We start from the raw sequence: 22692 nt of genomic DNA on the forward strand, positions 1-22692 counted from the left end.
CATTGGAAATAGAAATGCCCCTCTTTGTGTGGCGTTTTGGTTGCAGACTAGAAGAAACTTAATGGGTCCTGTGGTGTGCTTATTAATGAAATGACTAATTCACCTTGATTTCAGAACTTAAGTGAGACCATATTGGTTGATAGTTATAAACTTTGCCAATGTAAACAGCTTTCAAAGAGTAAGGGACAGCTTAGGAACTGTTTTTAACTACCGGTAGTCATCCATTAATCTTTGGGCCTGCTGACGACTGTGTGCTATAGCTGACACAGATTCATCTGACAAAGCAGAGATAGAAACTTGGCAAATATGCAGCAGGGTCACTCAGTTAATAGCTTGGTATTGACGAGAGCATTGTTTCGCCTGTTACTCATTTCTGCTGTGTTTTCAGTTACTTTTATTGGTGTCTTCTCTTCCCTGAGCCATACGTAAATAATAATGAAAAGATTTTTACGGTTGTGAAGAATCATTGCTTACTTGTGCTGGTTATTTTCAGGGATTGAGCTGACTATACTTGAATCATAAAAATATTGACAATTAGGGTCACCACAGTAGCATAGCAGTTAGCACACCACCATTATAACTTAGGATGTTGGAGTTCATTTGTGGCGTTGTCTTTAAGGAGTTTGTACATTCTCCCTGGGACCATGTGGGTTTCCTCGGGGTGTTCCAGTACAAGTTAGTAGGTTGATTGGTCATTGTAAATTGGCCTGTGATCAGGCTAGTGTTGAATAGATGGGTTGTTGGGCAGTGCAGTCCATTGAGCCAGAAGGGTTGATTCCATGCTGCATCCTTAAAATAAATAATCAATGCTTTTTGTGGGTGAATGAGTGCAATAGACTCTGAAGTTACAGTTTGGTCTGATTATTGCATGAGATGACATTGGATATGCTGACCACATGATTCCCAGTCAAGCCACATTTGTGCTGTAATCTTCATGTGTTTCATTACTTGCCTGTGTGTTTCCTTCATGCCGCATCTTACATGAATGTTTCCTTTCTTACTGCTTCACTTGGAATGCATGGGCTCTCAGATCATAATGTCCTTGGTAAGGCTTCATTTGCTCAGCTTTTGGCACCCCTGTGAGAAATTACAAGTGAGGCATTGTGATGTGCTTGCATAGGGCACTACTTTGAAGACCTTCATGTCCTGATGAAGGGTCTCGGCCCAAGATGCTGCCTGACCTGCTGAGTTCCTCCAGATTTTGTGTGTATTTCACTACTTTTTGTTTCCTCCTTGTCACATTGCAAAGTGACCTTTTCTCTCAGTTCAAATTAAAACTTTGAACTTGGTCTCCATTTTAAATGCTGAGTAGGTATAACCTTAGATTTCCATAAAGAAAACAGTTTTTCAACAGGTAACTACAATATTTCCAACACGTCATTCTTTGCAACATCCATCAGCTACAGTATGACATGATCCCACCTCCAGCCACATTTTCCTCTCCCCGCCCCTTTCTGCTTTCCATGGGGATCACTGTGATTCCTTGGTCTGCTCACCCTGGCACTTTTCCCCTGTAATAGTAGGAGGTATAACATCTGTCCCTAACCTCCCCACTCACCAGCACCTATGGTCCTAAACAATTCTTCCCAATGAAGTAGTCATCCTTCAGCCTGATTTTTTTTTGGCATCTGCTGCTTCAGTTGTGGCCTCCTGTATGTCAGTGAGACCAGGAACAAACTAGGTGACCATTTACAAAACACCAGTGCTCTGTCTTCTGTGGACATTGGGAGCTCTTGGTTGCTAGTCATTTTAATTCAAAGTAAAGGTACAAATATGATCAAAATATTCTTAATACATACAACCTTCAGATTCATCTCCTTACAGGCAGCCAGAAAACAAAGAAACCTCAGAGAACCCATTTAAAAAAAAAACATCAAACACAGAAAAATAAACTAATCATGCAAACAACAAAAACAAGGGAACAAATAAAGTTCACAAAAGTGAGTCCACAGCTGCAAAGTCAGACACAGAGATGAGTAAACCTTGTGGAGCATTGATCTGAAAAGGCCTGTTCTTAGCCTCCAGCCTCAACACCCTGACCTTTTCAATCTGGTCTGACGATTAAATCGTCCAAACCTTGGGTTGTTCCTTGCTCTCAGACCTGGGCTGTGCAGCTTTGAGATGCTCTCAAGCCTGGGCCCCTCTGCCTCAGTTTGTCCTGATGCCTAAATCAATCAGACCTTGGTTCTTTCCTCGCTTTCGGGTCTCGCCGCCACGATTCTGCCGTATTGAATTGCCTCTGTCCACTACAGCTATGGCCAAACATTGACTAACTCCCTGCCTCTCGGGCCTGGGCCCTGCTGCCTTGATTTGGCCCGTACATGCAACCACACCACACCAAAATGTCAGTCCTCTGCCTCTTCCATTGCCAAGTCAGTTCAGATTGGCAACAGCCTATGTTCTTGGGCTGCCACTTTATTACTCACTTTATACTTATGACTGTGGTTAAGCACAACTCTAAAGCCATTTTCAAGTTTGCTGATGACACCAGTGTTGTAGGCCAAATCAAAGGTGGTGATGAATGAGCATATATCAGAGGGAAATTGAAAACCTGGCCGAGTGATGGCATAACAACCGCCTCTTACTCAATGTCAGCAAGGAGCTGATTATTGACTTCAGGAGGAGGAATCCAGAGCTCTGTGATCTAGTCCTCATCGGAGGATCAGTGTGGAGAGAGTCAGCAACTTTAAATTCCCCGGTGTTATCCTTTCATAGGACCTATTCTGGGCTCAGTACATAGATGTAATTGTGAAGAAAACATGGTAATGCCTCTTCTTCCTTAGGAGTTTGTGAAGATTCGACATGACATCTTTGACGAGCTTCTATAGATATGTGGTGAATAGTATATTGACTGGCTGTATCGCAGCCTGGTATGGAAACACCAATCCTCTTGAATGGAAAATCCGACAAAAATTAATGGAGACGGCTCAGTCCATCAGGGGTAAAACCCTCCCCACCATTGAGCATATCTATTCAGAGTGTTGTTGCAGGAAAGAAGCATCCATCATCAAGGACTTCACCACCCAGGCCATGCTCGCTTCTCGCTGCTGTCATCACCTGGTGGTGTACCTTCCTGATGACCACAGATTCAAGAACAGTTATTACCCCTCAACCATCAGGTTCTTGAACCAAAGAGGATAACTTCACTTGCCCCATCACTGAAGTGTTCCCACAACCTATGAATTCACTTTCAAGGACTCTTCATCTCATGTTAACAATAATTATTGCTTATTTATCTATTATTATTTCTTTCTTTTTGTATTTGCACTGTTTTTGTTGGGTGGCCTGTAATATAGCCCCCCATTGAAATGGTCATACCTTTCTTATTACTCAGTTCCACCATAACACCTAAACTAGATGGTTTTTTTGATAATAAATTTACTTTGAACTTTGAGGATAAAGTTAAATGCAAATTAGAGGAAAACCACCTTGCATTCTGTCTAGGTCGTCTACAGTCTAACTGCATGAATGCTGAATTCTCCAATGAACAGTATATCACTTCTGATCTACCTAGCACCTCTGCAACCAGCACAGGCCCCCATCATCCTGTTTTCCCCCTCCTCCACCCACACCATTTTCCTGCCATCCGCATACGTCTCCCTCTCCCCACTATCCACATTTGTCTCCCCACCCACCTTGCTTGATTCCATGTTCCAGCTTCTGTCACTATTTCCACTCTCTCCTCCTCCATCTGCTTATCAGCCACCCCCCATCGCTGGCTAGCACTTATTTCACCCCTTTCCTCTATCTTGTATTTTGGTGATCCCCCCCCCCCCCCCCCTTTGTCTTTCAGTCCTGGTGAAGGGTCTGAACTCAAAATGCCAAATGTCTTATTCCCTCTATATATGCAGACTGACTGGCTGAGTTCCTCCACATCTTATGTGTTGCTCCGCAGTTCTACAGTGCCTTTTGGTACAAGGGTAGGGGATAGGAGCAAAGAGGGTGATTTTGGTTTTAATATATCGACACTGCTGAGACCATTCCACTCATGGAATGACAGAAACTGGTTCAGTTAACTGGTGTTGTTCCAACCGAGGCCTTTTACTAAGACAGAAATCCTCCTTTTCATAGAGTTATAGATCATTGAAACAAACCACCAAGTCTGTACGGGCTAGCAAACATCCACTGAATCCCATTCTTATTCTCCCCACATTCCCATCAACTGGCCTGGGTTTCCACCACTCATCTACATACTATGAACAATTTACAATGATCAATTAATAGCCAAACCTGCATTCCTTTAGGATTTAGGAGGAAACCCAGTCACAGAAAGTACAAACCCCACACAGACAGCATTGAAACTCTGGAATGAACCCAGCCACTGGAGTGCAAAGTAATTTTACTATCAAAGTACAAAAAAACTCTGAGATTCTTTTTCTTGTGGGCATTTACAGTAAATACAGGAAGCCCAATAGAAACAAAAGTATGACTGCTCCCAGCAAATGTGCAAAAGACAACAAACTGTGCAAATACAGAATGTAATAAATAAACAACAAATATCAAGAACATGAGATGAAGAGTTCTTGAAAGTGAGTTCATAGGTTGTGAGAATAGTTCAGTGATGGGGTGAGTGAAGTTATCAATGGACTGGGCTGTATCCACTACTTTTTGCAGGTCATGCCAGCTTTGTCAATATTTTTAAACTTCAAATGTAAGCTGCCTCTTCTTCTACAGTACTCCCTTTTGCTATCATTCTGCACAACTCCTGTGTATAGCAGCAGCCTTCTAATGCAAGATGAGGCTAGCACCAGGTGATTCTGGGGGCTCTGGATATAGATTATGTCGGTGTGCTTGTGGAACGAGACTAGCAATCCAGAGACCTATTCAAATTCATCAGGAATATTTGAGAAACTAAATAAATCTAGTGAACTATGATGAAGGTAGCTACCAAATAATGTTAGAAATGTAATTTGTTCACCAATTCCAGCACTTGCTAGTTTGGCCACAGCTGACTAGTTCACACTGCTTACTGTATGTTAACATCCATGGGAATGGCCAATTGAACAACCTGATGATAGGGGGGCACTACAGACAAAAGGTAGAGCTCAGAGCTGCCCTGTCATGAATCATTTGCTACAGATGCAGTGTTTCTCCACCACTCCTAGTTACTATTGGTTGCTTGACTACTCAGCATGGCTCCAGATAGTGATTGAGGTAGAAATATTGAGGAAGAAGGCACAAATTTGAACTGTTCAATACTCACTACTGACTCCCAGTCTTGAGCCGTGAGATTCTGCTTGAACACAATATTTGTCACTTTTCACTGGAAGAAGGTGCATACATGAATCAAGCAATCACTGCAAATTTCAGTGATTGCATTAATTGAATCTGATTTTGTACTATTGATTTCTGTTTTTGCCAACACTAGAGTGGAATTAAGGTTTTGAAGGATGATCTGTATCTTGTTACTGCATTCATTTGTGGTTTCAAATGGTCAAACTTGTTTTTGAGACCTCATCCAATCTAGTATGTAAGGTTGGTTTGCAGAGAAATACACTTGGTCCAGGTAGCAAGAAGCTTCTTCAGTTTGACCTGAATTAAAGTGCAAAATATTAGGTGTCTCTTCTGTGATGAAATCTCCTCACAGCAAGCAATGGTTCTCTGCAGGAAAATTTATTTTTGAAAAGTGTACCCATTCAGGGCGGAGGGTGAAACCATTCCATAAACTAATAGCTGAACAGTATGGTGATTTGTGACTTACTTGAAACCTTCTGTACCAATCTAGTAGTTCCTCTTTTATATTGAGGTATAAAATATACCCCTTGCAAGAGGTCCCAACTACCCCTTGCCAACCCAGGGTAAACCATTTTTGACTAATTTTCTCAAAATGCTAGAGGAACTTAGCAGATCAGGAGAGGAATAAATATTCAACATTTCGGAATGAGGCGTTTCATGAGGACTCATAGCTGCTGCCTAACCTGCTGAGTTCCTCCAGCATTTTATGTTTGTTGCTCTGGATTTCCAGAATATTCAGAATATCTTGTATTTTGACTAATTCTGCTCCTTCCTTTGCTTCCTTATCCAGTCCTTGTTTCATGTATGGCTTGTAATCACATCCATCACATATTTTGCTCCTGCCTTGTCTGCTGAGCCATTACAGGAAGCCATCTGCTACAGTAGCTTTTGAATGTGGTACGGTTAAATCTTGGTCTTCCAAATGATAGCATTAATTTTCAGTTTTATTTTTTAAGTAACAGCTGGCCATTAGTATATGTAAATAAGTTTGTAATGAGCTTGTATTATTGAAATTATTCAAAACTGGGAGATGGTACCCTCCAGGTTTCTTCTGCGGTAGTCATTTCTGATAGGGAATAGGCTGAGCTGATAATCATTCTGCATTTAATGTATTGCCAGGTATGGGTCGAGAAGTTGAGAATCTTATTCAGGAAAATACACAGCTGCTGGAGACCAAGTAAGTCTCAATTGTTACTGTTCCTATTCCTGCTCAATTTTTTTTAATGCCGCTGTCTGCAGGTACAAATGCCTACATTTCAAGTGGAAAACTTTGAAAATGCTTTCAAAAGAGTTAACTTATAAAATATTAAAATATATTCTTAAGCTATGGTAGGCAATTTTATGAGGGTTCACCCAGAAATAAGTTCTGGGTCCTCATAAAAATTTCACTCTCTGCCATGAAAAATAAAACAACTGATACCTATGGGTCTTCACTCCAGTGACAAATTAAGGAAAATCTCTGTCAAGGCATGAACAAATCAGGAAGGATTAGGACTTTGGTTAAAATCAGTCAAGAGCAGAACTGATCAGTCCACAAAAACATGTTAATCTTTGCACACAGTGGCTTTTGAAGAATCATATGTTAGTTATTAGTTGGATATGTACAATGTTCTGAGCTTCTCTGTGCTGTGTTAAACAGTGAAAGTGCTGCTGTTATCCTGGGAGTACTATCTGTGTGAATTAATTTCACCTAGTTTGGAAGAGATCAGTTCAAATTAAACTTCTATTGATCTGTGCAGAGCTGTGTTTAAGTTATTTATAGCATGAAATAATGAGGGAAATTCTGAACTGAGCCTGAAGTTGCATGCATGGAATTGAGGCCTGAGGAGAATGCTAATGCTTAGTAAGCCTACAGTGCCACTTCATTTCTCAAGAGCTAGCATGATGCTGTATTTATTTATTTTAATTAGAGGTACAGACCTTTCCAGCCCAATTACACCAATGACCTACTAACCCATACTCCTTTGGAATGTAGGAGGAGACTGGAGCATCCAGAGGAAATGCACACAGTCACAGAGTGAATATACAAACTCCTTACAGGGAACGGTGGAATTGAACCTGGGTCTCTGGCACTGTATTAGCATTACACTAATGGAAGCTGTTCGAAGGAAATAGCTACAGTGAAATGGGAGAGGAGAATAAAATGTTAAACAGGGTGTTGTGGAGGTGTACTCTTCCCTTTGGTGATTTCTTTGAGTATAATTGGGATCTTTCCAAGTGAAGAATTGTGACAGTCTCCCTGTATATGTGATAAATATGAGTTGATTTACCAGGGGTGCAGAGAATGTTGCAATGTTTTTTTGCATTGAGCTAATAAGATCTAGACATAATACTTGTCTTCCTCTTTTTTCATCCTAATTCTTTATAATTTGAAATATTTACTTGAAAGGTCACCCTTTATGCTTACCTTTTTCTTCTCCTTTAGAAATGCACTGAACGTGGTGAAGAATGACCTAATAGCGCAGGTTGATGAGCTGACATGTGAAAAGGATGTTTTGCAGGGAGAATTGGAGTCAGTCAGACAAGCCAAGTTGAAGCTGGAGGAGAAGAACAGAGATCTAGAAGAAGAGCTGAGGAAGTGAGGATATCTTATTGTCTCTTATACACTCAGCACAGAAACTGCACTTGGTGCTTATTCTTGTGTATTTAAGAATATTGGTGCACTTCAGGTGACTGGAATATTACACCTGATTGATTGGTTGATAGTCCTTCAAAATTGACTCTGATAGTAGGATTTATGCATTTCTCCTGTTGTGCCTTAGATGCTGTGAGCTGCATGAAGAAACCTGTGTGGGAGAGTTCTTTTAAAATGGAAAAGCCATTGCACTGGGGTAGTTCCACTCTCTCAATCTTGAAAGTCCATGTCCAGTGGTACGAGTAGTCGTCACAACTGGGGTCTTCCTTGCTTGCAGTATACAGTGACTTCTTCTGTGCCTTGTCTGCCCTGCACTCTCCACAGTGTTTTGCTGAACTGCCTTCCTGCCCATTGGATCTCACTGGCCCGGTCCACCAGAGCTGACTTTGTATGCTAGGACAGACATGTCCCCATCTTACCGGGGTATGAGGCCTGCTAGCTACCCTCACCTGCTTTAGTCTGCCTATTGAAGCAGTGTACTGGGGCGTGGTTGCTATTGCATAAAAGCAGCTACTTGGAGTCACAGGTGAGTGAGTTGCCCCAGAATGGGCAAGACAAGCTCCTTCACCAGAGTGCTGCTCCTCACTGGACACCTTATACAGGATTATTGCAGATTAACACAAATACTGCACGATTTAACATCACGTAAAAGTATACTTGACTATTTATATTCAATTTGTCCAATACACTGAGCCAGTATACTAATATCTTTATGATTCATTCACTTATAATTGTAATATCTACTTTCAGAGTACGTTTAGAGGCTGAAGAAGCAAAGAGCAGAGCTAAGGAGGATTCTGATGAGGTATAATACTGTTATTTCTCTCTTTATCATGGCCAATTTTCAGCCTTTGTTTCACAAACTAATTTTGAGCATTCATATAGGCATCAGACTCTTGGTTCTCCATCACATTTCATGAATTAGCCAGAGAGTAATGAATCTATGGAATGCACTGCCACAGACTCCCGTGGAGACCATAGGTATATTTAAGGCAGAAGTTGATTATTTCCTGATTGGTCAGGGCATTAAAGGATATGGCGAAAAGGCAGGTGGATGGGGTTGAGTGGAATCTGGGAACAGCCATGATGGAATGGTGGAGCAGACTCAATGACCTGAGTGGCTTATTTCTGCTCCAATGTCTTATGGTCTTAATTAGAATTAGAGTCATGGAGTTATACAGCACAGAAACAAGTCATTCAGTCTATCTAGTCCATGCCAAATTGGTTTATTATTGTCACATGTACCGAGATACAGTGAAAAGCTTGTCTTGCATACTGTCGGTACAGATCAAATCTGTACGTAGTGCATTGAGGTAGAGCAAGGTAAAACAGTAATCGCAGAATAAAGTGTTACAGCTACAAAGAAAATACAGTGTATGTTGATACATGGGGAGACTTATACCCTTTAATCTGTACCTGTTTGGTAGGTACAAATGGACTGTGTCTTGGTAAAAAAGTGGTATGCCATGCTTGACTGGTTCTTTGGTGCTTAAACACAGAGTGATGTTCCCACTGCTCAGAGAAAGCGGTTCACTCGTGTAGAGATGGCCAGAGTACTTATGGAGCGTAACCAGTACAAGGAGCGTTTAATGGAGTTGCAGGAAGCTGTACGGTGGACAGAGATGATTCGGTAGGAGCCAATCTTGAATAAAACATTTCTTCAAGTCTTTGCATTTTGTTTCTTTATCTGATCTCATTTGGGTAGAATTTGAACACTGTATGTTTATGTATCCTCTGCTCTTAGTGCCTCAAGGGAGAACCCATCCATTCAGGAGAAAAAGAAATCTACCATCTGGCAGTTGTAAGTCTGACTGTACTGTTTATCATGTGCTGCCTGCCTCTTTAAAGATAATTGTTGAGTCTGCCCAGAAAGGAAAAGATACAACCTGGAGAGTTTAAATTTATTCCAGGATTAATGGCTATTTCTTTCTCTGTTTAATCATTTCCATAGATGCTGCCTAACTTGCTGAGTTCCTCCAGCATTTCAAAATCAGAATCAGGTTTAATGTCACTGGCATATGTTGTGAAATTTGTTGTTTTATGGCAGCAATATATTGCAATACGTAGTAATAAAAATTATAAATTGACAACAAGATGTATGTATAAAAAATGAATAAGAGTTTTGTGACTGGATTTCAGCTGTAGTAATACTTGATGATTGCAACTGGAGTTGCATGCAGAGAGTCACCAGTTAATAGTGCCATTTTAGGCTAATTTAATCTTTTACACACATTTTGTTTGAGTTACTCCAAAAATCTTTCCTATTTGCATATTTCATTGTGTAATGATTCATCCAGCAGATACAGGGCAGACCTTGTTCAGAATTCTTTATGTACTTGGCTTGCTAACTCCGGACAGAGTGAGAATCACCTTTTTGTCTCCCTACTGTAATTTAGAGATGTAGCTAGCTTGTTTGCTCTGAAATTGTGACCAGATAGGCTCATCAGAATTATTAGGCAAAGACTTGAGACTTTGTATAGCTGGCCATGTCATTCTACCGCTATAATCCATTCATATTCTCCAGTGAGAAGGAAGATGCCCTTGGGTGCCTTGTAGATCACTCTAGTACAACCCTTGGTTTCTCTGTGTGGCTCTTACCTCCAAATGAAATTTATTTATTTAGTGATACAGGGCGAAATAGGCCCTTCAAGCCGCACCACGAGCAACCTGGTGGTGACTGTCAGAAGTCCTGAGTGTAACCTTATCCATGTGTTATTGATTATGTGTTTTCCATTTTTATTTTCATGTTCGCCTGTTGGTTTTCACCATCAGACTTGGGTACATTTTGTCTTGTTGTTACCACTGTTTTGATTTCTTTGTAACTTTAACTTGCATTCATTAGTTTCAGTAGCATTTAACAGCTGGGTGTGTTTCTCAGAGCATGGCACACCAGTGGCTGGGTTTCTCTGACATATGCTTACTCTTTCATGGTAATGCTACAGTTACAACTTCCTTCTAAAAATAATTATTTTGTTTTTACAATATATTTGGCTCATCTTAAAAAAGCATGTGCTTTACTTTAGTGTGAATGTGTGTCAGAGCAGGTGTGTACTGAATGGCTTTCACACACTGTTGTCAGTTCCTGCTCTGTTGGCCACATTTCCTAATTGTTGGCAACAAAGAACTGACTTTTTTATTTGTAGTGATCTTTGAATTTTTTGCACAGAATATCCTGTCAGTGCTATGAAGTTTTCATTGTTTTATCAAGTTGTGTTTATTGTCATGTGCACAAGTACAGTGAGATACAGGTGCAGTGGAGAAACTTGCGGTAGCATCACAGGCACATAGAAACTGTGAACACACAAAATATAAACTATATATTATAGAAGACAGGGAAGATAGAGAGCGAAACAAGATCTTAGTCCAATAAAAATAATGATAAAATTGAAAACAGGTCCATGGCAGTGAAAGAGTGGTCAGTAGTGTTCTGTTGCTGGGTTAGGGTTAGGATTTTGCAGAACCTGATGGTTGTAGGAAAGTAGCTGTTCCTGGATATGGCACTGTGAGGCTTCAGGTTTCTATGCCTCCTGCCCAAAGGTAACAGCAAAAAGATGGCTTGGTGAGAATCCTTGATGATGGTGCCTCCTTGAGGCTCCTCCCCCCCCACCCCCAACGTAGTTGAAGTCAGTGGTGGGGATGGCTCTGCCCATGATGGACTGGGCTGCTGTGTCCACTTATTCTATTCAGCCTCTTGCATTCCTGTGTGTTGGAATTATTAGACTAGGCCACAATGCAACTAGGCAGGATACTTCCACAAGTGCATTAGCCAAACCTCCTTATACTAGAGTCATAGAACGCTACAGCACATGCGGAACTGTTAATCTCCCTAGTCCCATCGACTTTTACTCAGACCAGTAGCCCTCCATACCACTCTCATACAGGTACCTATCCAAAAATATTCTTAAATTTTGAATTCAAACCCACAGCCACCACTTTTGCGAGCAGCTCGTTCCACATTTTCAGCACCCTAAGTGAAGAAGTTACCCCTCTGGTTCTCCTTAAATATTTCACTTTTCACCCATAACCTATGACCTCTAATTCTAGTCTCACCCAACCTCAGGGAAAAATGCCTGCTTGCATTTACTCTATCTGTATCCGTCATAATTTTGGATACTTCCATTCACCTAGAGTATAGAAGAATGAGGCGAGATTTGATAAAGTCCTAATCTATTCAACCTTTCCCTATAACTCAGGTCCTCAAGTTCTGGCAACATCTTGTAAGTTTTCTCAGTTCTCTTTCAATCTTACTGATATCTTCCCTGTAGTTTGGTGACACAATTGCACACAATACTCCAAATTGCGCCTCACCAACGTCTTATACAACTTCAACATAACATCCCATCTCCTGTACTCAATACATTGATTTGTGAAGGCCAACGTGCCAAAAGCTTGCTTTATGACCCTATCTACCTGTGATGTCACTTTCAAGGAATTATGGATTTATATTCCTAAATCCTTCTGTTCTATGCCCTCCTCAGTGCCCTACTGCTCACAGTGCGAGTCCTACCCTGGTTTGTCCTCCTGGAGTGCAACACCTCACACTTGTCTACATCAAATTCCATTTGCCATTTTTCCAGCTAGACCAGATCCCACTGCAAGCTTCGATATCCTTCTTCATTGTCCAGAACATCCCCAGTCTTGGTGTCGTCCCTAAATTTCCTGATTCAGCTTACCACATTATCATCCAGATTGTTGATGTAGATGACAAAGAACAGACCCATCACCAATTCCTACGGAACACCGCTAGTCACAGGCCTCCTGTCAGAGAGGCAGCTATCTACTACCACTCTCTGGCTTCTCCTGCAAAGCCAATGTGTGGCATATGCTATTCCTGTGATTTTAGTATCCTCTTAATCAAAAATCCATAATTTTTGTTGCTTTGAGTTACCTCACACAATGACCCTAGTGGGGTGCATTTGGCAAAGAATACTGTGTCATAGAATTGAATTGTCAAGACTCTATTGCCTGTAGATATGTTAGTTAACCTTGGTAGGAGATAGGAGGATCATACAATTTGCCTAGATGTTGTTATATTATGAAGAGGAAGATCATACCGATTTCTCCTGATCTAGCCTTCAGCACAAAGCTGGTGTGTTTGTGTGTGTGTGTGCATGTGCATGTTGATTGGTGTTGGAACTCTATTGCTCACAGCTGATCACTGCAATGCTCTTCAAATAGAACCGGGCAAAGCATTCTGCTGTCAGAGAAGGGCACAGTGAGGTGGAAGAATATTTACGACTGCTTTTAATTGGTGAAGCTGAAGTTGAAATACTGCATTGCCATTTCAATTCCTTAAGTTTAAATATGTGTTTCTGACTGGCTGTAGGGCATTGCAAAGCTGTGCTGAGGCAGGCAGGGACGGAATTAGAGCAATCAGTTTGTTGCATATTTAATTTATTTGTATGTAAAATGCATAAAAACAAAAGGTGCCTTAGCTCAGAGGTTCCTGGGGACAATATAAGATATGCTTTAGAGAGTGGACTTATACATAACTATAATGCATGTTTCTTTGTGTTCATTCTTTTTCTTTGATTCATCCTCCAGCTTTAGCCGTTTATTCAGTCCGTCTACTAATACAGCCAAGAAACCTGTCGCACCAGTCAATGTTAAGTACAATGCACCGACCTCGCACGTCACCCCTGGAGCGTTTAAGAAGAGAAGTGATGCTGTATCTCATTTGCCCATGTCAAAGGCATTTGATTTCCTTAATGAAGAGTAAGTGTTGTAATAAAATATGTTCTTTTACCCTATTTTTGTTGCTTCTTTTCTGAAAATGTGGACTCGCTCTGTGAATATTGCCCCATATAACCTTTATTATTTGGGCCTTGGTAGTGAATGTTGGCCTCCAAGTTCAAGTTTATTGTCATTCAACTGTATACATGTAAACAAAGCAACATTCGTATATAACATATAACAACTTGATTCTTCTAGGATCAAGATGCAAAACACAATACATATATCACATACAGCACATAAGATAATTTTAACAGATGATAAAAAATATTCTCATATGTATAAGTTGATAAAAAATGCACATACAATATAGAGTTAAAGATACAACAGTATAATGCTACTGATGCTGTCATAACTAATGTGTATTAGATGTAGCAGGGTGTTCAGAAGTCTCACAGCCTGGGGGAAGAAGCTGTTACCAAGCCTAACAGCCATTGTTCTTATACTGTGGTACCTTCTACCTGACGGTAGGAGGTTAAAGAGATTGTGGGTTGGATAGGTGGGGTCCTTGACAATGCTGAGGGCTCTGTGAATGCAGTACCTCTGGTGTATGTTGTGGATGAGGACAAGAGAGACACCGATAATTCTCTCAGCAGTCCTCACAATCTGTTATAGGTTGACTAGATCAACATTCCAGGTAATGTAGAGTTCGTTAGCACTTGCCATTCTCACACATGTACTTTCCAGTTAACAGGTACTGGCGCCTCAGTTGTAAGGGTTGGCCTGGATGATTGCTCTTTCCTCAGTTCAGCTATTTTGTGTAATGGAGCCACTTGTATCTGTGGCATTCTACTTTGAGATTCAAAACCAGCTTTGCTATTTTGTTTGGTTCCATTGCATTTCATCACTTTTAATCTGAAATAAAGGAACCAGGATTCATTGTACAAATGTTAATTAACATAATCTGATATATACAGAAGAGTAGACTGTGGCGTCAAGTTAATTGTCATATGTTTAAGTACATATGTGCATAGCCGCTATGAAAAGCTTACTTGCAGCAGCATGACAGGCACAGAGCATCAGATAAGCAGCATTCACATTTTTTACATGACAACACAATTAGAGTATTAAAAACCTATAAAAGAAACAAGGTCCACTTTAGTGCAAAGTGGTCCTAATGTTGCTTTATTGTTGTGATTAGGGTTGTGATGTTTGATTCAAGAACCAAAATGGTCAAGTTTGGGTTTTAAAAACAGCCTGAAACATTGACTGTACTCTTTTCCATAGATACTGTCTAGCCTGCTGAGTTCCTCCAGCATTTTGTGTGTGTTGCTTGGATTTTAAATGCTTGCAAGTGGTGGGTAGGAAAAGAATTGCATTTAGGAATATGAGGTGTTCTAGGTTCCTGAGAAGAGTGAGTTTGCAAGAAGGAACAAAGTGATGAATTGAAAGAGTTGAGATGGAGGGGAATTGTAAGGTATTTAATTTCAAAAGGAATGAGAATAGGTAGCTTGGGTGAGATTTCACTATAAAGTACATTGAAGCACAAAGGAGACGTGTTGTTGAAAAGGAGAGTGAACCACCTAGCAGCTGATCAGAGTTCTTGTGTCCTGTTAGGTGCTGAGGGCTGTGTAGATTGGAAAAGAAAATTTAAACCTTAAAAGTCCAGCCATTATAGAGAATTTGTTCGGCACAGCTTTGTGGGCTGAAGGGCCTGTATTGTACTGTGTGTTTTCTATGTTTCTAATTTCACAGTGAGAGCAGGAAAGGACAAACATGCTATTTGAAATTATCTTTAGGAACAGGACGTTCCAGTTGAGTTAAGAAGCTAAAGTGTCAGTTGACCCTTCTATTAACCTTTATTCACTGAAACAGTGTTTAGTGTTTCTTAGACTGACAGTTCTTATACAAAGCCAGACTTTTATTGTCCCTGTTGAAAGTAAATATTATAGTTTGTGGTTTGACCACTGCACTGATTAGAATAGATTTGAAGATCATAGTGTAAGTTAACCAGGTGAATACAGAGTAGCGTCAGAAAAAACTGACCATTGCTGATGGGAGGACATTGGCATAAAGATTAAAGGGCATGGAAGAAGGCAGAGCTCTACAAAGAATAAGAGAACCTAAACATTAATCAGTAACTGACACACGTACAAGATGAGATTAAATTTGTAATAAACTTGGAGAGGTATAGCAGAGAAGTAGGCCATCTGGATCTGTATCAATGGGAAAGCCTGAGGGAGGTTGATCTGGAGCATCAGAAGTGACCAGGACATGGCCATTTGGAAATGGGCAGCAGAGGGTAACAAAACCTGGTGAAAACAGAACATGAATAACTTGAAGATTAGTGACATTTTGGTGGACTCAGAGGGCAAAATGAGTAGGAGCTGGAGAATTAGGCACATTGAAAGGAGAGCTGAGAATGGGCTGACTTTGGAGGCACAAGTGTTGAGGATTAGGGGGCGAATATGATCATGAGCAGTCATTGCTGGAACCTGAATCTCAAAGTGCTTACACAAAAAATATTCTTTTAAGTTCTCAGATAGTCTTTTTGGAAAAGGAGAAACACAGTGGGATTTTCTATTTGTGCAGAGTGAGCTGCCAGCATGTCAGTTGTGAATAGAAGCCAAATGCTTCGGCACAGATGGAAAAATTAGAAATTCAAAGTCCTAGTCTCACTCCTGTCCCAATGGGTTTATGGTTGAGTCACATTAGAATCAACTTACTCCCCATCTGTTTCTTCAGACAGAATGCTTTTTAAAAGAAAACTTAAATTACTTCATTCTTTTCAAAATTGAGAAACAGCTATTGCATTGTGTAACTTTGTTATTTTTTTAGTGGCAATGAGAGTACTTCAGCCGCACGCAGGGAGCAGAAGAGGGAACAGTATCGCCAAGTGAAGGCCCATGTGCAAAAAGATGACGGTCGAATTCAGGCTTGTGGCTGGAGTCTGCCTCCAAAATTCAAACAGGTAAACACTTTACTTCATCATTGTTAGCTTTAAATGCTAGAACTCCCTCCCCAACAGCACAGTGAAGGATTGCGGCATCTTGAAAGCTGATTTAACCCTCACCTTCTGAAGTGCAGTTAAAGATGGGCTGGAATTATTGACCTTATCAATAACTTTTGTATCTAGTACATGAACAAAAAAAAAACCATTGGAATAACAAGTAAAAAATGCTAGAAATGCCTTGCAGATCAGACAGCATCCTAAAATGGCGAATCAAGTAATAATGAAAGGTCGTTCATCTGGAGCATTAACTTTGCTTCTCTCTCCTCAGATGCTGTCTGATCTGTTGTTCGTTTTCAGAGCTGTCAGTTTATGTTTTAGATTTTAAGCATTTCGCTTTTTTTTTGTTTCTTGTACAATAATTTTGCTGTAAATGACTTTTGTTCATGTTAAGTTATTGGTTATTTCCACTTTTTCCCAAGTTGTTGCACTCTGTACTAAATTTCTCTCTGGTCTTGGGTTTCACGTCAAAGATGGCCCCTAAACTGTTAATTGTAGTTTGCTGTCAGGAACCATGTAGAAGATGTGACTGAAAACATGGTCAAATGAATAGGTATTGAATGACGGCATCCATCACCCGTAGGCTTTCTCACGGTTGTCACAGTCAACAGTGACTGGTCTCCAGCACCAAGTTCCACAAAACAAGGCCCTACCCCTCAATAAAAAGAAAGGCAAAAAAAAGACTATAAGACATCGCAGAATTAAACCATTTGGCACATTGCGGCTTTTCTGCCATTCCATCATGGCTGATTCATTATCCTTCTCTACATCATTCTTCTGCCTTTTGCACGTAACCTTCCATGCCCTGATTAATTAAGGGCCTATCAACCGCCGCTTTAAATGTACTCAGTGACTTGGCCTCAACAGCCGGCTGCAGCAATAAATTCAACAGATCCACTACCCTCGGGTGAAAGAAATTCCACCTCATCTTTGTTCTAAATGTATGCCCTTTTATTGTGATGCTGTGCCCTTTGGCCCTAGACTCACCCATAATAAAGAAACATCCTCACCACATCTTGTCCATCTAGGTCTTTAAGTGTTCGATAGGTTTCAATGAGATTCTCCCTCGTTCTTCTGAATTCCAGTTAATGCAGACCCAGAGCTGTCAAACACTCCTCATATGGCAACTCTTTCATTCCCAAAATCGTTCTCCTGGATCTCCTCTGGACCTGTTCATGTGCCAGTGCATCTTTTCTTAGATAAGGGGCCCAAATAGTCCATCTTTGGACTATTTTTACTGTGCCCATGGTCTGTTTTTTTTTTTATCAATTATGCTATTGTTTGCACTGTTGTAACTATGTGGTTTTGTGCAGGTCTTGTAGCTTTAGTTTTTGGTCTTGTTTGTCTGGTGGGATTGGAACTCCTTTCTGGGGAACGCGCTAAGATGGTAGTGTGTTATTAATATGCAGCAGCCTCTCCGGACTCTGGATTGGGGATTGCCAAACATTATGTGGATTTTCTGGTGTAGTCTGTTTTGTCATATGCTTTTATGATATCATTCTGGAGGAACGTTGTCTTATTTTTTAACTGCATTGCATTTGTGGTTTCTAGATGACAAAAAAACTGAATCTGAATCTGAATCTGAAAACTGTTCACAGTACTCTAACTGTAGTCTGACCAATGCCTTATAAAGCCTCAGCATGACATCCCTTGCTGTTATATTCTAGTCCTCTGGAAATGAATGCTAACATTGCATTTGCCTTCCTCACCACCGACTCAACCTGCAGTTAACCTATAAGGAGTCCTGCACGAAAAGGCTTTTACTCCTTCTACCAAAGTGCATGACCATACACTTTCCTACTCTATATTCCATCTTCCACTTCTTTTCCCATTCTTCCAATCTGTCTAAGTCTTTCTGCAGACTCCCTGCTTCATCAACACTACCTTCCCCTCCACTTATCTTTGTATTGTCTGCAAACTTAGCCGCAAAGTCATCAATTCTATCATCCAAATTATTGACATACAATGTGAAAAGAAGTGGTCTTAACATCAACCTTTGTATAACACCACTAGTCAGCAAAAGCCAACCAGGAAAGGCCCTCTGTATTATCACTCTTTGCCTCCTGCCAGTCAGCCAGTCTTCTATACATACTAGTATATCTCCTGTAATATCATAACTCTTCGGATTGGAAGTCAGCTTGAAGAAGACAGAAGTTCTCCATCAGCCCACACCTCAGGAAGATTACCACCCTCCCCGCATCACCATCAGCAAGGCAAAGCAGAAGACAGTCCACCAGTTCAGCTACGTGGAGTGCACCATCTTATCAGATGCTAAGATCGATAAAGAGATTGACAACAGACTTGCAAAGTCAAACAGCGCATTCGGCAGGCTATACAAAAGAGTCTGGAACAACAAGCATTTGAAGAAAGGCACAAAGATCAGCGTGTACAAAGCCGTTGTACTGACCACCCTCCTGTACGTCTCCGAGTTGTGGGTCACCTACCGTCACCACCTACAACTCCTTGAGCGTTTTCACCAGCGCTGCCTCAGCATCCACTGGAGTGACTTCATCACCAACATTGAAGTCCTCGAACTTCAGGGAGGCACCGAAGAAGAGGTACAAGGACTGTCTGAAGAAATCCCTTGGTGCTTGTCATATTGACCATCACCAGTAGTTTACTCTAGCCTCCAATCGTGAGGTCTGGCGAAACACCATTCACCAGTCTCTCCTCCTTCGAGAATGCACACAGGGCTGTCCTTGACAAAAGGAGAAGGAGGAAGAACCGTGACACAACAGCACCAAATCCAGAACAGATTTTCCCTTGCACCCGCTGTTGCTGGGTCTGCCTGTCCCGTATTGTCCTCGTCAGCCACCAGCGAGCCTGCAGCAGACATGGGCAGCCCTCTTCCTAAATCTTCATATGCGAAGCCAAGGCATGATGATGATAGCTCTTAACTTGTTAAGTAGTCTCATGTACAGCACTTTGTCAAAGACCTTTTGAAAATCCAAGTAAAGAACATCCACTGACTCTCTTTTGTCTGTTCTGCTTGTAATTTCCTCAAAGAATTCTGATAGATTTGTCAGGTAAGATTTCCCCTTAAGAAAACCATACTGAATTTGGCCCAATTTATCTTGAGCCTCCAAGTACCCCAAAGCACCATCCTTCATAATGGACTCCAACATCTTTCCAACCACTGAGGTCAGGTTAACTATCCTAAAGTTTCCTTTTTTCTGCCTCTCCCTTCTGGAGGACTGGAGTGACATTTGCAATTTTCCAGTCATCTGGAACCATTCCAGAATCTCTTGATTCTTGAAAGATTGTTACTAATGCCTCCACAGTCTCATCTGCTACTCTTTCAGAACCCCGGGGTGTAGTCCATCTGGTCCAGATAACCTATCTACCTTCAGACCTTTCAGCTTCCCAAGCACCTTCTTGGTACTAGCAACTGCATTCACTTCTGCCCGCTGACACTCAAGTGTTCCTTGCATACTGCTGGTGTCTTCCGCAGTGAAGACTGATGCAAAATGCTTATCCACCATTTTTTAAATTCTTCATTAGTACTTTTCCAGCAGTCTGATATCCATTCCCACCTCTCTTTTTACTATCTACATATCTGAAAAACTTTTTGTATCTTTTATATTATTGGCTAGCTTACCTTCATATCTTTCCTCTCTTAGCTTTTTTAAGATGCCTTCTGTTGGTTTTTAAATCTTCCCAATTCTATAACATAAAAACACAGAAAACCTGCAGCACAATACAGGCCCTTTGGGCCACAAAGTTGTGCTGAACATGTCCCTACCTTAGAAATTACTAGGCTTACCCATAGCCCTCTATTTTTCTGAGCTCCATGTACCTGTCTAAAAGTCTGTTAAAAAACTTCCCTGACATCTCCTCTGTACCTACTCGCCAGCACCTTAAACCTGTGTCCTCTTGTGGCAACCATTTCAGCCCTGGAAAAAAGCCTCTGACTATCCACACGATCAATGCCTCTCATCATCTTATACACCCCTATCAGGTCACCTCTTATCCTTCGTCGCTCCAAGGAGAAAAGGCCGAGTTCACTCAAATCTGTTTTCATAAGGCATGCTCCCCAATCTTCTAAATCTCCTCTGCACCCTTTCTATGGTTTCCACATCCTTCCTGCAGTGAGGCGACCAGAACTGAGCACAGCTCTCCAAGTTGGGTCTGACCAGGTCCTATATAGCTGTAACATTACCTCTCAGCTCCTAAACTCAATCCCACGATTGATGAAGGCCAATACACCGTATGCCTTCTTAACCACAGAGTTAACCTGCACAGCTGCTTTGAGAGTCCTATGGACTTGGACCCCATGATCCCTCTGATCCTCCACACTGCCGAGAGTCTTATCATTAATACTATATTCTGCCATCGTATTTGATCTACCAAAATGAACCACTTCTCACTTATCTGGGTTGAACTCCATCTGCTTGAACCACTTCACACTTAACCTGGATTGAACTCCATCAGAACTTCTCTTTTCACCAAGTTTTGCCATATTATATGCTCTATCTTTGGCTTTTTTACTGTCTTTGAGTTCCCTTGTTAGCCATGGCCGGTTGCCTCATCTTCCCTTTAGAATACTTCTTCATCTTTCAGATATATCTATCCCATGCCTACTGATTGCCCTCAGGAGCTCCAGTCATTGCTATTTTACCATCATCCCTGATAGTGACTCCTTCCAATCAACTTTGGCCAGCTTCTCTCTCATGCTCTCTGTAGTTGTCTTTATTCCACTGTAATACTCATATCTGATTTTATCTTCTCCCACTCAAACTGCAGGGTGAATTCTGTTATATTGCGATCATATTATCCCTCCTAATCATATTATGTCTGCCAAGGATTCCATTACCTTAAACCTCCTAATCAAATCTGGTGCTAGGAATAATCCAGAGATTACTACCTTGGAGGCTGTGATCTTCAGCCTCTCTTTTCTCACTGCGCAGCACCACTTCCCCTTGTTTACCTATGTCATTGGTGCACTTATTGAAGATGTAATCATTAGGAAGACTGTCAGGTACACAAAATCCACATTTCACACGAGGAGCATTCCACTGACTGAACTACCATCCTGCCTACACTTGTTAAACCTTTAACTTTTCAACCTTAAGTTCTGGCCTGTGCCTGTTCTCGCTGAAGTCTATTGAGCCAATGTTTGGCCACTCTAGCACTGTGCACTTGACAGTGTCAGCTCTAATAATAGCTGCTCTGCTTATACCTTGCTTCTTTTCATTGGCCTCTGCAATTATTATGATTGCAGCCCACCCGCAAAATTACAAAAGACCCCCAAGCTCTTTTTAAATTTCACATTGCCTCACCAATGAATGGCTTCTCATGAAGATCGCAACCCACCAAAATGCTCTGTCTGAAAGGCCCTGAGCTCTTTTTAAACCTAGTGCTGTCTCACCAGCTAACAACTTAGAACATAGAAAACCTACAGCACAATACAGGCCCTTTGGCCCACAAAGCTGTGCCGAACATGTCCCTACCTTAGAAGAACCTAGCCTTTACTCATAGCCCTTTATTTTTCTAAGCTCCATGCAGCCATCCAGGAGTCTACAAAAAAAAAGAATTTATTTTTTATTAAAATTCATCATCAAACATTTCCATAAGATGTATTTCAGATAATGTACATATATATCATATAGTCATATATGCCACAAATCTCCACATAATATTTATCTGAGGTATACACTTATAGAAAAGAGGAAAGAAAGAATAAGCGAAAGGAGAAAACTATGTACAAGTAGGGAGTGATCTTTTTTAACAATATATTCATTGATTTGTGAGAATAAAATCAGGTCCATGAGGTGTTATGTAGTGTTACGGATTCAGCAACAATAAATATATGAGTGAGGCAGGGGTTTTTATAACAAATAACACGTTTATTAAACGCTGAAAAACAAACCCCCAAAAGTAAACAAACCACTTACGTAACCGGAAATCAGCTGCTGTGCGGCAGCTTAAACAGTTCTTAAAGCAATGAAGCTTAAACAGTTTTTAAAGCGATGTTGCAAAAACAGTTCTTCAAAGTAGTATTGCAAAAGTTCAAAATGCTTACAGTCCATTTAAGGGAGAGACTTTTTAAGACGATTTAAATTCTCTTTCACGTCATGTTGTTGCGATTCCCAGTCGAACTACTTTTCCCAGGAAGAATTTACGAAGATGAAAAAATGAA

At 40.9% G+C, this 22692-nt stretch overlaps 1 protein-coding gene across 4 annotated transcripts in view; it reads left to right on the forward strand.

Moving 5' to 3' along the window:
* spag9b (sperm associated antigen 9b) overlaps positions 1 to 22692 on the forward strand; it is a 288655-nt gene that overhangs the window by 204001 nt on the left and 61962 nt on the right. For all 4 annotated transcript variants that reach the window (XM_073026482.1, XM_073026481.1, XM_073026483.1 and 1 more), the window contains 7 exons: positions 6355 to 6412; positions 7661 to 7813; positions 8621 to 8675; positions 9370 to 9500; positions 9615 to 9671; positions 13415 to 13585; positions 16382 to 16514. In XM_073026482.1, coding sequence (XP_072882583.1) covers positions 6355 to 6412; positions 7661 to 7813; positions 8621 to 8675; positions 9370 to 9500; positions 9615 to 9671; positions 13415 to 13585; positions 16382 to 16514 — 758 coding nt within the window. The remainder of the gene's footprint in view (positions 1 to 6354; positions 6413 to 7660; positions 7814 to 8620; positions 8676 to 9369; positions 9501 to 9614; positions 9672 to 13414; positions 13586 to 16381; positions 16515 to 22692) is intronic.

Source organism: Hemitrygon akajei, chromosome 22 (genome assembly GCF_048418815.1).
Source record: "Hemitrygon akajei chromosome 22, sHemAka1.3, whole genome shotgun sequence".
NCBI classification, from domain to species: Eukaryota; Metazoa; Chordata; class Chondrichthyes; order Myliobatiformes; family Dasyatidae; genus Hemitrygon; species Hemitrygon akajei.